At 52.1% G+C, this 16071-nt stretch overlaps 1 protein-coding gene across 2 annotated transcripts; it reads left to right on the plus strand.

Moving 5' to 3' along the window:
• The first annotated feature begins 13378 nt into the window (after positions 1-13378).
• LOC128835344 (transmembrane protein 217-like) lies at positions 13379-14768 on the plus strand. Of its 2 annotated transcripts, none has more exons than XM_054024749.1 (2): positions 13379-13437; positions 14060-14768. In XM_054024749.1, the coding sequence occupies exon 2, from the start codon at positions 14184-14186 to the stop codon at positions 14733-14735; it is 552 nt and encodes a 183-aa protein (XP_053880724.1). In that variant the 5' UTR covers positions 13379-13437; positions 14060-14183; the 3' UTR covers positions 14736-14768. The 2 variants fall into 2 exon arrangements, with proteins under 2 accessions (XP_053880724.1, XP_053880725.1); XM_054024750.1 differs by having other exon boundaries at positions 13398-13437; positions 14055-14768.
• Positions 14769-16071: the final 1303 nt, after the last annotated feature.

The raw sequence follows: 16071 nt of genomic DNA on the forward strand, positions 1-16071 counted from the left end.
TTCAGAAGAGCCAAGCACTGAGCACATGAAAATCTGGCTCTTAGTTTCGGTGCCTAAACGGGACATGCTAACACCAGAGGGCAGTACAATTCTACAGCTGATAAGAAGCCAGGCCACCTACACCACCCTGCGTTATACACCTTACAGAGCTTCTCTTTTCTCCTGAACCAGCCACCCCCTAGGTGCCAGCAGGAGCCTCCCAGCTGGAAGTGGGCCAAAGACAAAGGCCAACTTTCGATTCTGAACAAGACTGAAAGTGAAGGGACAAGAATCAGTTCTCCCTCCTGTGCCCAGCCAAGCAGGGGAAGGAACTTAAAGCCAAGTGAAAGTTGAAAGTTAATTTTGTAGCTCCCAGCTGCAGCGAGATCAGCCCCACCAAGGCAGGGGCAAAGTGCGGGGCACGGGTGCTGTCTCTTGAGTCCTATTAAAACAGAAAGGTTCAGAGTTTCATACTTCCATAGCCTTTAAAGTCAGAGGGGACCATTAGATTACCCAGTCCAGTGGTTCTCAAACTTTTGTACCGGTGACCCCTTTCAGATAGCAAGTCTCTGAGTGTGACCCCCCTTATAAATTAAAAACACTTTTTATATATATTTAACACCATTCTAAATGCTGGAGGCGAAGCAGGGTTTGGGATGGAGGCTGACAGCTCGCGACCCTCCATGTAATAACCTCGCGATCTCCTGAGGGGTCCCGACCCCCAGTTTGAGAATCTCTGACCTAGTTTGACCTCCTCTATATCATGAGTTCACAACTTTTTTCTTTCTGAGGCCCCCACAACATGCTATAAAAACTCCTCGGCCCACCTGTGCCACAGAGGTACAAAAATAAAAAAACAGAATATTATTTTTGTTTACTTATTTGGTGTGAAACGCGTTGCTGGTACTGACCCACAGGCTGGGTGGCCCGCTGAGGTGAGTAAAAGGGCGGAGGTAGCGCTCCCTCCCCCGAGTCCCGCCGCCTGGGGCAGATCCCCTTGAAACCTGCTCACGGCTACCCAGGGAGCTGCAGATCCCTAGTTGGGAATCACTGCCCAGAGAATTGCAGTTACTCTTGTACGGAGTCCATTAACTTGTGTTTGGCTAAAGCATGTCTTCCAGAAGGCACCCAGGCCTGATTGGACAACATCAAGAGATGGAAAACCCACCCCGTCCCTTGGCCGTTTGTACCAATGATTAATCACCCGCATTGTAACAAATGCTTGCCTTAATTCTAACGTGCCTCGTTCCTAATGGGACAGGTCCTGATTCGTGATGGGGCTCACAGGCACTAGCAGCAATCATCATCGTGATGTCTTACATAGAGGTCAGCCTGAGTCACTGCCCCCCGCCTCCAAAACCCCAACATCTGGCAGTCGGCATCTCACTTTCATAAATGGCCCCTCTCTTTATAATGGGCTGGAAAGGACTTAAGATCAAAACGCATCCCCCCCTCCAAAGATTAGGTTGATCAAAATCTGCAACCAGCTTTTGCAGCTGGAGCTCAGCTTTCTCTTCCATCTGGTTAGCAAACTCCCAATGCACCGTAACACAAATCATGTCACCGAGAGACAACACAGCTTTGCTCGGGTAGCAGAGGCGCTCATAGCCCTTTGCAAACCATGAATGCACTAAACCTCACAACTTCACAATCAGCAGGAGGTCAGATCAATATCACTAGTCCTGGTTTGCAGAGGGGGAAACTCTGGCACAGCGAGTCCAAAGGTCAATGTTTTCTAAAGCGGCGAACGATTTGGGGCACCTCCAGTTATGGGACACCTTGGTGCCTGATTTTCAGAAGCATGAAGCGCCTATAAGTGCAGCAGAAGCCAGTGGGGGCTGTGAATGCTCAGCATCTCTGCAAATCAGGCCTACTTACTGTGGCCCGGGGAACTGAGCCACCCTGAATCTGTGGACATGCTTGAAAATCTGGTCTAAGTGCTCAGGGTCTGCCCCAACTCCCACTGAAGTCTGTGGAAAGATTCCTTTCCATGTCAGCGGTCACTGGATTGGGTCCTTCGCAATCCATCCGTTCCATCCAGGCCTCAGGATAAGGAGATAGAGAAAATTCCCTCTCCCTGGGAATTTTACCTCTGGCTTCTTCACAGATTGGCCCCACAGGTTTTGTTCCTTGGGGAAATTGTTTGGGAATGACTCAGATGAAATCAGCCCTAGTTACAAGACACTCCCCTCCTCCCTGATGGGCTAAGCCAGCATCCCAATTACTGCTCCCCAAAGGAAGGTGGTGCCCAGGTTTTAACCCCTTACTTGCCATCTCGCAGTGGGGCGGGAGAGGAAAAGTTTGACTTCAAGGTTTTATTCTGCCCAAATCCTGGTTTTCCCATGAAAGGTGAAATGCACCCCAGGGCAGAGGGCCCACATAGGGCTAGATCGGCAAATGAACGCAGAGACAGATAGTCAAGGACTCAGCACCTGCAACTGGGACATGGTTTTCCAATAAGCTCATTCAGGCACCCAAGTAAGGGTCAGATTTCAGCAGTGCCCAGTCCCCAGTGTGCAAACGTGTCGGAAAGTCCTACCCTTAAGGCCTATTTTGAGGACTTAAGTAGTGCCAAGGCCTCGGGCGAATGGCACTCTAAAATGATAGCTATGGAGTCCCGCTAGCATGTGCCAATGACGCACATAGAGGAAGGCATGAGCCAAGCAGGATAAATATAGGGCCATACACAGACTGAGGGAGGGGATGAAATGCCACCTGCTGCCTGAGGGGAATGAGTATTCACTCAATAAATAGTCAGCAAGCTCAGGAAAGGCACCAATCAGCAAAGGGAGCCAGGATCCAGCTGCCTGAGGCCAGCTCCCCATTCCTGTGTGACATGAGTTTGGCGGGACTCAGCCCAACTCCCAGCAGCCAGGTATTCACCTCACACAAGCATCACAACCAGCAGCGACTCAGGCCGCATGGTCAGCCGCCTCAGCGGAGAAGGCAAGGCCCTATTGAGACTAAATCCCCCATCAGGCCCTCCACAGCTGAGTCTCATTGACAGAGTAGGATGGGAGGAAGCTGGCCACGGGCCGAAGCAGAGCAAGAGGGACGGGAGGAAGCCCCTGTTGCCTGACCCAGAACTGGGCCCCGAGATGGCAAACAGGGGGATTGTCGCCCGGTGTGCTTGGCACCAATAAAGACACTGAGGGGAGAAAGCAAGCCAAGTTTATTTCAGAGCTCTGAAATGGCACTAGGAGACCAGCATGTCTCAAATCCAGTGCAAAAAATACAAACAACTTTTACCTTTTTTACTTCAAACTGTTTGCATACATCTCTTTGTCTGGCTGTTCCCCCTTACCCCTCCCTTCCAGACAACTGTTACAATAAGCTCTACATAAGCTTGTGAGAAAACTTTCCCAGTCTTTGCGACCTTGAGTTAGACGCCTGCAAACTAACTACCCCGCTTCTTATCTCTATTATTTCTGCTAGTGTGAGTGAAACTGCAGCCATCTGCTAAAAAGCTGACATTACATTTCTGCTTCAACCTACTTCAGAGCATGTAAGCAGTTAGCATAGAAGTAGGTGAGAGTTCCCAAGATGGAGTCACTGTGGTTCATAGACCCAGAGCAAAAGAGCTTCATCGGCACTTTTGGCCTTTCACTCTCCTGAGTTACCTGGTAGCTATGCCTAGTGGACCCCAACAATCCCTCCTTTGAGAACACTCAACAAACCTTTGTCAGAGTTTTCTCATACTCTAAAGACAGAATGCGATTAAGCTCCATGCAATCAGGATTATCAATGAGAGGGTATAAGGGAACTTCTGGGGTATGGGAGGTACAAATCTTACGTATGAGCACTTTACAGCAAATGAGCAAAACAACAAGAACAAAACATATCACAACACCTGTGAGCAAGATGCGAACAATGCTTCCCCCTATATCCCCTAGTTCTCCTAAACCAGGTATCCAACCCCAAAGGGAATCCAAAATAGTGGGTTCTCTTTCCTGGGCCTTCCACTGGTTAAAGGCCCGTTCAGCTGACAAGATGTGCTTGTTAATGTCCTGTGAAAACTCTGGGACATAGGTACAACACTCTTCTCCAATAAGGGCACAGACAATTACAACAACCCAAATGCCCAGAAGATAAGAAGAATTGTTGACACTAAACAAGTCAAAAAATAACAAGACCAAAAACTAAAAGGACCAGGACCATAGGTGAGGTCGGCCTACTGTGAGAAAATAAAACCAATGCTCAGGGTTCTCGCGCGGAGTATGCTGTGACTGTTCAGAAAGATCACAACGCATTCCCAGTGACCCTTACTGTCTTTTGAATAACAGCTTAAGTCCCAAATCGTTGTTAGCAGTCTTCTCCGTAGGGTGGACAGTCCACTGTTTAGGAGTGGGTACTGCTTTCAGTCGAGAGTGATGAATCCAGTTCTTGTGTCCTTCGACCTTTGCCGCTGTATGGGTGATAAGCAGGACGGTGTGGGGTCCCTTCCCACTTCTCTTGGAGAGGCTCGTCCTTCCAGGTCCGCACGAGAACGGAGTCACCAGGCTGCAGGGAGTGGACCGGAGTATCCAGCAGAAGAGGCTGTGAATCTTTGGTGTACCTGTGAAGAGAAGAAAGAACAGCAGACAGAGAGCACATGTACTGAGACAAGAAACCACACTCCACTTCCCATTCCCCTGCCAGAACTGGGGTACAATTCATAGGCCATGCTCTTCCAAACATAATCTCGAAGGGACTAAGCCCTATCCTACCCTTAGGGAGAGCACGAATGCGAAGTAACACAAGGGGCAAGGCAACAGGCCACTTAAGAGAGGCCTCCTGACAGACCTTTGAGAGGTGTCGCTTGAGTGTCTGATTTGTACGTTCCACTACTCCACTGGCTTGTGGTCGCCAGGGTGTGTGGAGCTTCCAGGGGATTTGCAGAGCACTTGATATCTTTTGAACCACTTGAGATGTGAAGTGTGTTCCATTATCAGATTCCATCCACTGAGGAAGGCCGAAGCGAGGAATGATTTCCTTGACAAACTTAAGAGCCACTGTCTTGGCAGTGTTGTTGCGACATGGGAAGGCTTCAGGCCATCCGCTGAATCGATCCACTAAGACGAGAAGGTACCTGTACCCTTGGGTCCTGGGAAACTCAGTAAAGTGTATTTGCCACACTAATCCTGGGCCTAGGGTAGGTTCCAGGGTGGCTGGTGGCACTGCTACTCCTAGTCGAGGGTTATTCTTTTGGCAGATTAAACATTCAGCTTGTACCTGTGATGCTAGGGGTTTAAGTCCAGAGGTTAGAAAATATTTATTCATAAGCTGGGTAAGAGCCTCTCTGCCTGCGTGTGTGGTTTGATGCAGTTTCTGCAACACTGGTCGAAGCAAGCCCTTGGGCAGGAGGATTTTTCCCTCTGTGGAATAAAGCCATCCCTCCTTTTCCTGGAGACCGAGACTGTCAGCCAGGTTTCTGTCCTCTTGGGAGTACTGAGGGGCTGCAAGCTCACCCACTGATGGGATGAGGGCATGCATTTGGGCATTCTCTTCAGTTGCTGATTTCAGGGTAGCAGCTCGCTTAGCTTCCCTGTCTGCTCTGGCATTACCCTTGGTTACATCTTGATCTTCCCTTTGATGGGCTTTGCAATGCACCACTGCTACTGCTGAGGGGAGTTGTACCTAGGGTGACCAGATGTCCCGATTTTAGAGGGACAATCCTGATTTTGGGGTCTTTCTCTTATATAGGCGTCTATTACCCCCCACCCTTGTCCTGATTTTTCACACTTGCTGTCTGGTCACCCTAGTTGTACCGCTTCTAACAGCCAGAGAATTTGAGACCCATGCTTGACCGGAGAACCTTGGGCTGTTAGCATTCCCCTTTGCTTTCACAAACCAGCGTGAGCATGCAATACCCCAAAAGCATACTTTGAGTCAGTAAAGATATTAACCCGTTTGTCTTTTGCCAGCTCGAATGCACGAGTCACGGCCACTAGTTCAGCAAGCTGGGCAGATGTTCCTGCCGGTAAACTCTCAGCTTCCACGGTATCATGAAGAGACACAATAGCATAACCAGCCCGCCTATGCCCATCCATAACAGTACTACTTCCATCTGTATACCGTTCCAAGTCAGCATTTGGGAGTGGCTGATCTTTTAGATCTGGGCAGCTAGAGTACTGAACATCTATGATTTCTAAACAGTCATGTTCCTGCTTTTCTGTCTCTGGTAGCAGGGTAGCTGGATTAAGGGAGGGACAGATCTGCAGGGTGACTTCAGGATTCTCTAACAGCTTCGCCTGGTACCAAGCAACCCGAGCCTGTGTGAGCCAAAGACCACCCTTAGTGTCCAGCAAGGCTCGGACCATATGGGGAACATACACTTGCACAGTTCCTCCCAGTGTCAGCTTTTCAGCTTCCCCAAGCACTAGAGCAGTAGCTGCGACCGCCCTCAAACAGGCTGGCCATCCCTTTGAAACTTGATCCAGTTGTTTAGAAAAGTATGCCACGGGATGTTTCCAGGCACCTAATAGCTGGGTAAGCATTCCCAAAGCTACCCCTTTTCGTTCATGCACATACAGTTGGAACGGCTTAGATATATCGGGCAAACCCAGGGCTGGAGCTTCCATTAGCTTCCTTTTCAAGATTTTAAATGCCCTGTCCGCTTCTGGGGACCAGTGAAAGGGGTCATGTTCCACTCCCTTAACACATTCATACAGAGGTTTAGCCCACAGTCCAAACTCTGGAATCCATATTCTGCAAAAACCTGCCATGCCCAGGAATACCCTAAGCCGTTTATGGTTGCTGGGGATGGGAACTTGGCAGATAGCCTCCTTCCTTTCGTTTGAGAGCTGTCTCTCTCCCTGCCTGATGTGAAATCCCAGATATTGAACCTCTGAAAGAGCAAATTGGGCTTTGCTTTGAGATACCCTGTATCCTCGCAGTCCAATAAAGTTTAGGAGACTCACAGTAGCTCTGAGACAAGGGATTAGACCCACAGCAGCAATTAACAAGTCGTCTACATATTGCAGCAGGAGGGCTCTGTCTGAATTATCCCACTCCTCCAAGTCTCTGGCCAAAGCCTGTCCGAACAGAGTGGGGGAATTTTTAAATCCCTGGGCCAATACTGTCCAACAAAGCTGCTTCTTAACTCTTCTGTTGTCCTCATTATGCCTTGCAGTATTTTGCAGATCTCACAGTTGCTTGGGCACATTCAGGCCCCCCTTTCTCTTGATTGTCAGCAAAGTCTTAGCTGCGTACAATGTCCTTGTATTAAACCTGCTAGCTGTATTTTCCTCTCAGTTAACTCTTTCTGTGCTTTTCCTTCTCCCTTTCTCGGCTTCTTCTAACTTCCAAAGGAACCTTCCACTCTTCACTCATATACCTTTTCTCCAACCATTAACACATACTCATTGCCATCATACACCTTTCCAGTAGCATAACTTCTGTACAGAGCTTTGAAGCAACAAACCAGGACGAGCACACTCACTTCTGAGGATTCCACTCTGTACAACCTCTGGTGTCCAATAGCTTTCCCTTTTAAACCTTAAATGCCTTCCCAGTCTTCATCCCTAGCCTTAGCTATAACCTGATTCCGCTCCACTTCAGACAGCAAAGTTCTCATAAGTATATTGCAATTAGGGTGACCAGATGGGATGAAGAAAATATCGGGACACATGAGGGGGGGTCCCCCGCCAGCAGAGCAAAGGAAAAAAAAAGCGGAGTCCCGCTGGCAGAGCAAAACAAAACAAAACAAACAAACAAAACACAGGAGTGTGAAATATCGGGACACGGGACAAATGCCTAAAAATCAGGACAGTCCCGATTTTATCGGGACGTCTGGTCACCCTAATTGCAATCATCCCAGTCAGGCTTATGGCTAGCTAGACATCCTTCAAAGATAGAAATGAACTTGCTTGGATTCGTTGAGAATTCTCCTGCCTCTGCCTTAAAAGCAGCCAGATGTACAGGGTTAAAAGCAACATGCGAATATACAGACACTATCTGAACTGGCCGTTCCTGAGTTCCTGGACAGGCTACCACACTCTCCGTAATCAACGGATACAATTCCACGGGGGGGGGGGGGGGGGTTCTCTCTGGAGCCTGTGGGGGTGGAGGAGCCGAAGGGGACACCGATTCTGGCATTACAACAGTGGGAGTGGTTCTGGGGTTTAGCAGCCGTTACTATCGAGCCTGTCGGAGTCAAATGGCATTTGAGCAAAATATCAGTCCTATTTCTTAACACCATGAACGTATAGGCATAGAGATGTTCATTCCATTTACCTGTTCTCTGACAGAACAAAAGCAATTGAAGGATCGTGTTGTAATTAAGTGATCCTTCCGGTGGCCACCTTTCTTGGCACTCTAGCTGGTACTGAGGCCAATCAACTGTACAGAAGCTTTTCAATTTACTTTTAATCAACTGATCAGATCCAAACACTTTCCAGTTCACCAGAATGCATTCTAAAGGTGTACACTGTACCCTGCCAGCTGTACTCTGTCCCTGCCCCATACCAAGGGAGACTCTGGGCGTCCCCAGGTCACAACAGGCAGACTCTGGGCGTCTCCAGGTCACAACAGATAAGTCCCCACTGGACTGTTCCTACCTTATCCAAGGGTCCGGTTCTGCACCGTCCCCGTCGCCCTATCAACGGGACCGGTTCCCCACCATCGCCCGCAGCTGCTTCTCCACTGTCTGTGTGTGTTGCACCGTTGTGCCCTCCGGGGTCGAGCAAACCACGTCTCTGCCGAGGCCCCCGATGAAGTCACCGGTGAGCGCTCTGGGCATCGGTCGTCGTCGTAATCCGTCGGCCACCAGGAGGGATCCGGACAAGGCTAAATTTCAGCCTCGAGCCCCACATTCGGCGCCAAAACTGTTGCCTGACCCAGAACTGGGCCCCGAGATGGCAAACAGGGGGTTCGTCGCCCGGTGTGCTTGGCACCAATAAAGACACTGAGGGGAGAAAGCAAGCCAAGTTTATTTCAGAGCTCTGAAATGGCACTAGGAGACCAGCATGTCTCAAATCCAGTGCAACAAATACAAACAACTTTTACCTTTTATACTTCAAACTGTTTGCATACATCTCTTTGTCTGGCTGTTCCCCCTTACCCCTCCCTTCCAGACAACTGTTACAATAAGCTCTACATAAGCTTGTGAGAAAACTTTCCCAGTCTTTGCGACCTTGAGTTAGACGCCTGCAAACTAACTACCCCGCTTCTTATCTCTATTATTTCTGCTAGTGTGAGTGAAACTGCAGCCATCTGCTAAAAAGCTGACATTACATTTCTGCTTTAGCCTACTTCAGAGCATGTAAGCAGTTAGCATAGAAGTAGGTGAGAGTTCCCAAGATGGAGTCACTGTGGTTCACAGACCCAGAGCAAAAGAGCTTCATCGGCACTTTTGGCCTTTCACTCTCCCGAGTTACCTGGTAGCTATGCCTAGTGGACACCAACACCCCCATTAAAAGAACCAGAAGTCCTAGAGATGACTCCAGCCCTCAGCTCGAAAGCCTCACGGAACCCTGAGGGCGTTCGTCTCCACAGCCCAGGTCTGTCACTAGTAAGCACAGAGCAGGGAGGGAATAATACAAAGTTTATGGTAATACTGGTTCTGGGGGTAACCATGGTAGGGAGTGATGGGATGGAATAAAAAGCGTGCGAGCGGTTAGGGAGCTCCCACTGGGGTCAGGTATTTACGGCTGGGGGTGGGGTTTGTAAGGGCCAACGGAGCAGTATTTAGGGGAACTGGTGCTGTTCACCCAGTGTGGCACGGACAGGTATGCTAGGCCCGATTGTGCTTTCAGTGCCACCGGTATTAACCTCCAAGTGAAGAGGAGCTCTGGCCTACATACTATGTAAGGAGAGAAGGCTCCGGCACAGCGCGATGCCAGCGAAGTGAAGAGTTACTCCGGGTTCACGCTGGCCCAGGGTTTGCATTGAGAAGGATTCTGAGACGAAGCTGACGAGACATGGTCCGGGAGCTAAAGGAGCGCAGGTGCGAGTGAGCGCACGTCCGCTCATGATTATTAGTTATTATTGGTACTGTGGGCGGGGGCGCACCCAGGGAGCAGGGCCCCCCTGTGCTAGGCGCTGTACAAACACAGTTCCAAAGACTGTTTACTGCTGAGGGCTCCAGCATAAAACGAGAGAGAGCCAAGACCGTGTAACACTGAGGCTTTATTCACCCCTCTACCCCGACATGTACTGGCCTCTCTCATCAAGCACTTCCTGCCAGTAGAGTTCCCAGATATGAACCTCTCCACACTGTCATGCTCTGATGCCTCCTACTGGGAAGCTGTCTAGCGCAACACTCTCAGATGCACTGGTACTTATGTGCCCATGAACGCCTCAGGAAGCCGTTGACTGGGCTGGAACAAAGCGTTATGAGGCCGTCTTATGTTGGATCAGTGCCGGAGTGGTGTGGGTGCTTCAAGGAGCTCATCTCTCCTGTGATAGTAGGGTTACCACCCGCCCGGGTTTCCCCGGACATGTCCGTCTTTCTTAGCTTTACATGGCCGTCCGGGGGGATTTCTAATAAGGTAGAAATGTCCGGAATTTCCCCCTTCCCCTCATGCAGAGTGCGGCGCGGCTGATTGGACGGCTGTGCCTGATTGAAAGCCGCTCGCAGCCACTGGGGCCTCTAGCAGCCAGAGTCCCTCCCTCTCCCCCGCTCCCTCCCCCCCGCACAGCAGCGCCTTATCTGTTTGTCTGCACATGGAGCCCGCGGCTCCCCCTCGGCCTGGTGCGGGGGCAGGCAGGGGACAGGGAACGGGGGGGTTAGATCGGTCGGGGGTTCTGGGGGGGCTGTCAGGAGAAGGGGGTGTAGAGAGCGGTTGGGGCAGGCAGGGGACAGGGAACGGGGGGGTTAGATCGGTCGGGGGTTCTGGGGGGCTGTCAGGAGAAGGGGGTGTAGAGAGCGGTTGGGGCAGGCAGGGGACAGGGAACGGGGGGGGGTTAGATTGGTCGGGGGTTCTGGGGGGGCTGTCAGGAGAAGGGGTGTAGAGAGCGGTTGGGGCAGGCAGGGGACAGGGAACGGGGGGAGTTAGATCGGTCGGGGGTTCTGGGGGGGCTGTCAGGAGAAGGGGGTGTAGAGAGCGGTTGGGGCAGGCAAGGGACAGGGAACAGGGGGGTTAGATTGGTCGGAGGTTCTGGGGGGGCTGTCAGGAGAAGGGGGTGTAGAGAGCGGTTGGGGCAGGCAGGGGACAGGGAACGGGGGGGTTAGATCGGTCGGGGGTTCTGGGGGGGCAGGCAGGAGAAGGGGTGTAGAGAGCGGTTGGGGCAGGCAAGGAACAGGGAACAGGGGGGTTAGATCGGTCGGGGGTTCTGGGGGGGCTGTCAGGAGAAGGGGGTGTAGAGAGCGGTTGGGGCAGGCAGGGGACAGGGAACGGGGGGGTTAGATCGGTCGGGGGTTCTGGGGGGGCTGTCAGGAGAAGGGGTGTAGAGAGCGGTTGGGGCAGGCAGGGGACAGGGAACGGGGGGGTTAGATCGGTCGGGGGTTCTGGGGGGGCTGTCAGGACAAGGGGGTGTAGAGAGCGGTTGGGGCAGGCAGGGGACAGGGAACGGGGGGGTAGATCGGTCGGAGGTTCTGGGGGGCTGTCAGGAGAAGGGGGTGTAGAGAGCGGTTGGGGCAGGCAGGGGACAGGGAACGGGGGGGGGTTAGATCGGTCGGGGGTTCTGGGGGGGCTGTCAGGAGAAGGGGTGTAGAGAGCGGTTGGGGCAGGCAGGGGACAGGGAACGGGGGGGTTAGATCGGTCGGGGGTTCTGGGGGGGCTGTCAGGACAAGGGGGTGTAGAGAGCGGTTGGGGCAGGCAGGGGACAGGGAACGGGGGGGTTATATTGGTCGGGGGTTCTGGGGGGGGCTGTCAGGACAAGGGGGTGTAGAGAGCGGTTGGGGCAGGCAAGGGACAGGGAACGGGGGGGTTTAGATTGGTCGGGGGTTCTGGGGGGTGCATAACTTGAGCAGGTGCATAACTTTTGGATTCTTTTAAGGGAGGAAGCCAAACAGAGTCACGCCCCATCCTAAAGTGTAGGATCTAGGGCTGGCAGTAATGCGTCCCTGCCCGATGTGGGGTCGGAAATCTCTTTATTCCCCGAACAGGCCAAGGAAGCACTACTGATTTCTTGGCCATGGAGACAAGTCCTCTCCCAGGCCCTTGTCCTAGGTGCTGGTCTCCAGCAGGGGGAAGGTTTCAGAGTAGCAGCCGTGTTAGTCTGTATCCGCAAAAAGAAGAACAGGAGTACTTGTGGCACCTTAGAGACTAACAAATTTATTAGAGCATAAGCTTTCGTAAGTGGGCTGTAGTCCACAAAAGCTTATGCTCTAATAAATTTGTTAGTCTCTAAGGTGCCACAAGTACTCCTGTTCTTCTTTTAGCAGGGGGAAGCAGTCACCTTTTGCTGGCTCTAGGCAGGTGGATAGTTTGGTTTCTGTCAATATCTGGGCTAGGTGCCTTCTGTTTGGCCATAGTTTCTAACTGTTAGATTAGCCCACTGCTACCTTCTGGTTTTTGTTTGTTTGTTTGCATCTTCCTTTGAAGCATCTGGCACTGACCACTGTTGGAGAAAGGCTCCTGGACTAGATGGAGCTTGGTTTTGATTCCATCTGGCAATTCCTATGTTCCCTTTGTTTTATAGGTTCCTGGTGAGCTGAGGAGTTATTCCTTTAGCAAAGCAGGGTCCCAAGGGGAAGAGCACATGGTCTCTGAGCCATTCGGTCAGTGGCATTGTAGCTAGGCATTACTTCCAGACGGTGCAAAGATATCGCAGCCGATCCATCCACCAGGTCTCCTCCCTTTTCTCTCTCGGAAGGAGGTAAGTTAGCCCTGACCTGCTCACTGAGTCTAACCTTTGAGAGGCTGGAAATGCCTCCTGTTGGTGGACATGAAAGATGGAGATGAAATATAAAGGGCTACTTCCAGATGTCCCCATTCAAACAAACTTCTCTTGACACTGATGGGAGTTTGCTTGATTAAAGCTCCAGGCTTTGGCCCTTTGAGTTCAGAGGAATTGCTGGCATTCATAGCCTAGAAATCTGGCCAGAGCACCACAATGGGAGCTGCTGAGCACTAAACTAACTTGGTCAACCTGGTCCAGATTGCAGGCCCTGTTGGGCTCCTGTGAAGCTGGCCCTAAGCTCTTTGGAAAACATGGTCTGTGGATTTCCAGGAGAGCTGTGGGCACTCAGCCCCCCTGAGGAGTCAGCCTGCAGGCTTGGCATTGCACCTTTTCTTCTCATTTATTTTATTTTGCAATGGTTTTTTTAAAAACAAAGTTCTGTGTCAGTACAGAGCTGGCTCAAGGGGCCTGCAATCTAGAGCTGAGTGGTTACATTGCAGCAAATAATTGATTCAACATATATTTGGTGATTTTAATGAAATAATAATAATAAAGACCTCACTCTAATCTAGCACTTTTCATCTGTAGTTCTCCAAGTGCTTGACAAAGCACAGTATCATTATCCCCATTTTACAGGTGGGGAAACTGAGGCACGGAGAGGGACGACGTAACTTGCCCAAGATCACCCAGCAGGTCAGTGCTAGAGGTGGGAATAGAACCCAGATCTCCTAAGTGCTCTATCCACCAGGTCGCACTGAGGACGCCAACAGCTGTGAGACTGCTAGACTCTGTGTTATTGAGATTAAAATAATAAGGAGGCTGATCCAAGGGTTCAGGCACCCTAATGTCATTAATTATTCGGTAAACACAATTAAATTTAATCTCTCCACCATTAAAATCAGTTCCACGGGAACTCGAGCAATCAACCACCTGTCCCCTTCACTGTTTCTAAAAGGGGACTAGGGTGGCCCTCCCTTTAAAGCTGGCAGGTCTCTCAATTCAGGAGCTCTGGAGCATGGCCTGTCATTGATTAAGGGGGCTGGGAGCCCTTCTCTGCACTCGAGTGTTGGGGGAGGTGGACCGTGGTGAAGAGCACAAAGGATCATGGGGGACAGAACCAAGTTTTGGTTTAGCAGGAATCTTGGTGAGATAGGGTTACAGAGTGTGTGTGTGTGTGAGAGAGAAAGCGATGGGGTTACAGAGTGTGTGTGTGCACACTGATCAACTCTCCTCCTTAGGCGTTCCACATGATGACCCTCCCCTCCCACCCCCACCCTACGATGTTTTAACCTGATCCTTTTCTTTTCCAGCACAGGCTTGAGTTCACTGCACTTAATCCCTAACACAAGCCCCGCCAACGTCTCTCCTAGCTTGCCTTTCTACTCTGCGACGCTCCTTCAGTTTCCTTGGCCAGCAACGTTGCCTGTGGAGAAAACACGATGACCATCTTGCGCCCGGTGGGGTTCTGTGGCATGACCCCCAAGGCCGGGGCCACTGTAGCTGCTGTCTACATGATCCTAGTGACCAACATCTACCTGATCTTTGAGGTTGGCCACTTGGAACGAGCAATGACTGACATGGCACAAATCAAGCCCTTCAACTTAACTGAAGTGGGGAAGATGCTACCGTATTGCTACTATACAGCCATCACGCTGGCTGTCATGACCTACCTGGTGTGTGTCTTCCTCATCTACTCAGTCCAGAAGTGGCTCTACATGGGCATGTTCGCCTATGTTGCATGGATCATCTTCTATGACCTGGCTAACAGCCTCATCGTGGCCCTGGCTTACCAGGTCTCCAAAGAAGCCTGGTTTTCCCTCAGCCCCCTGGAGTGGTTTGGGCTGGCCATCAGGATCCCCATGGATTGTTTCTGGCTCTTCTTCATTGTCAAATATGCCCTGATCATTATTGAAAGCAAAGGGCAAGAAGGGCTGAACGTGTCAGAACTGCCCAGGTTTAGGTTGGGCTCCACTGCTAGGAAAGGCGTGTGAGGGGAGGTATTGGAGCAGTACGTTTGGCCCCATTTTCACGTGTTTCCTACTGATGGAGATGAGAGACCATTACCTGTGTAATCTCCTTCCTCTGTTGTGTAATTCAGTGTTTCTCTTGCTGTTGCTGCATTTCCCAGGCTCTGAGTTCAAGTCCTGAATAAATACCCCAAAAGCCCATGAGTTATATTTGTGTTTTAGGTTTTTCCCCTGGCTTTTATTTTGCATCAGGAAGCCACAGGGCATGGGAGTCAGCAGAACTGGGTCTATCCAGAGTTCTGCTACCGAGTCACCAAATGACCTTGAGCGAGTCATGTCATCTCCCCCTACCTCAGTTTTCTCATCCGTAAAATGGAGAGAAAGATCTTGTTGTATAGTATATATGTAAGGCACTGGAAGCTCGAGGGATGAAAAGCCTGACATAAGGCCAGATTTTGAAAGATATTTAGGCATTGCGGTGCTCAGTGTTGAAACACCTAACTGATTTAGGAGCCTAGCACTCATTTTTAAAAGGGATTTAGGTGCTTGGGACAGCTGTAAGTTATGATCAGGGTATCGTAAGAACTGTGTAGCAGATGCTGCTGAGAGGATGCATTCAAGTAGACCATGCCGCATATCTTTGGCATCCAGCCTAATTAAATCATTGCATGGTTGCCATGTAAGAGTAAACAAATACCTGCCCTAGACACTTACCAGCTCTCCCCAGTCGGAAATCCAGTCGGGACCCGAGCAGCGCCGCGGGGGCCGCGCCGGGGGTGGGGGGGGGTCCCAGCCGCGCCGCAGAAGCCGCGCCAGGGGTGGGGTGGGGGTCCCAGCCGCGCTGCAGAAGCCGCGCCGGGGGTGGGGGTGGGGGGCCCGAGCCGCGCTGCGCCGCCGGGGGGCCGGGGGGACCCGAGCCGCGCCGTGCCGCCGGGGGGCCGGGGACGGGGGGACCCGAGCCGCGCCGCAGGAGCCGCGCCGGGGGGAATCCCAGCCGCGCCGCGGAAGCCGCGCCGGGGGTGGAGGGGATCCCAGCTGCGCCGCGGAAGCCGCGCTGGGGGGGGGGACCCGAGCTGAGCCGCGGGGGGGACGGGAGGCCCCGAGCCGCGCCACCGGGGGGCCGGGGCCGGGGGGACCCGAGCCGCGCCGCGGGAGCCGCGCCGGGGGGAATCCCAGCTGCGCCGCGGAAGCTGCGCCGGGGGTGGGTGGGGATCCCAGCCGCGCCGCGGAAGCCGCGCGGGGGGGGGAGACCCGGGCCGCGCCGCGGGGACGACGGGGGGCCCCGAGCCGCGGGGACTGGGCCGGGCTGGAGCCAAGCCGGGCCAGAGCCGCTGGGGCCTGCGGGATGGGCGCGCCTCCC

Source organism: Malaclemys terrapin, chromosome 4, assembly GCF_027887155.1.
Source record: "Malaclemys terrapin pileata isolate rMalTer1 chromosome 4, rMalTer1.hap1, whole genome shotgun sequence".
Lineage (NCBI taxonomy): Eukaryota > Metazoa > Chordata > Testudines > Emydidae > Malaclemys > Malaclemys terrapin.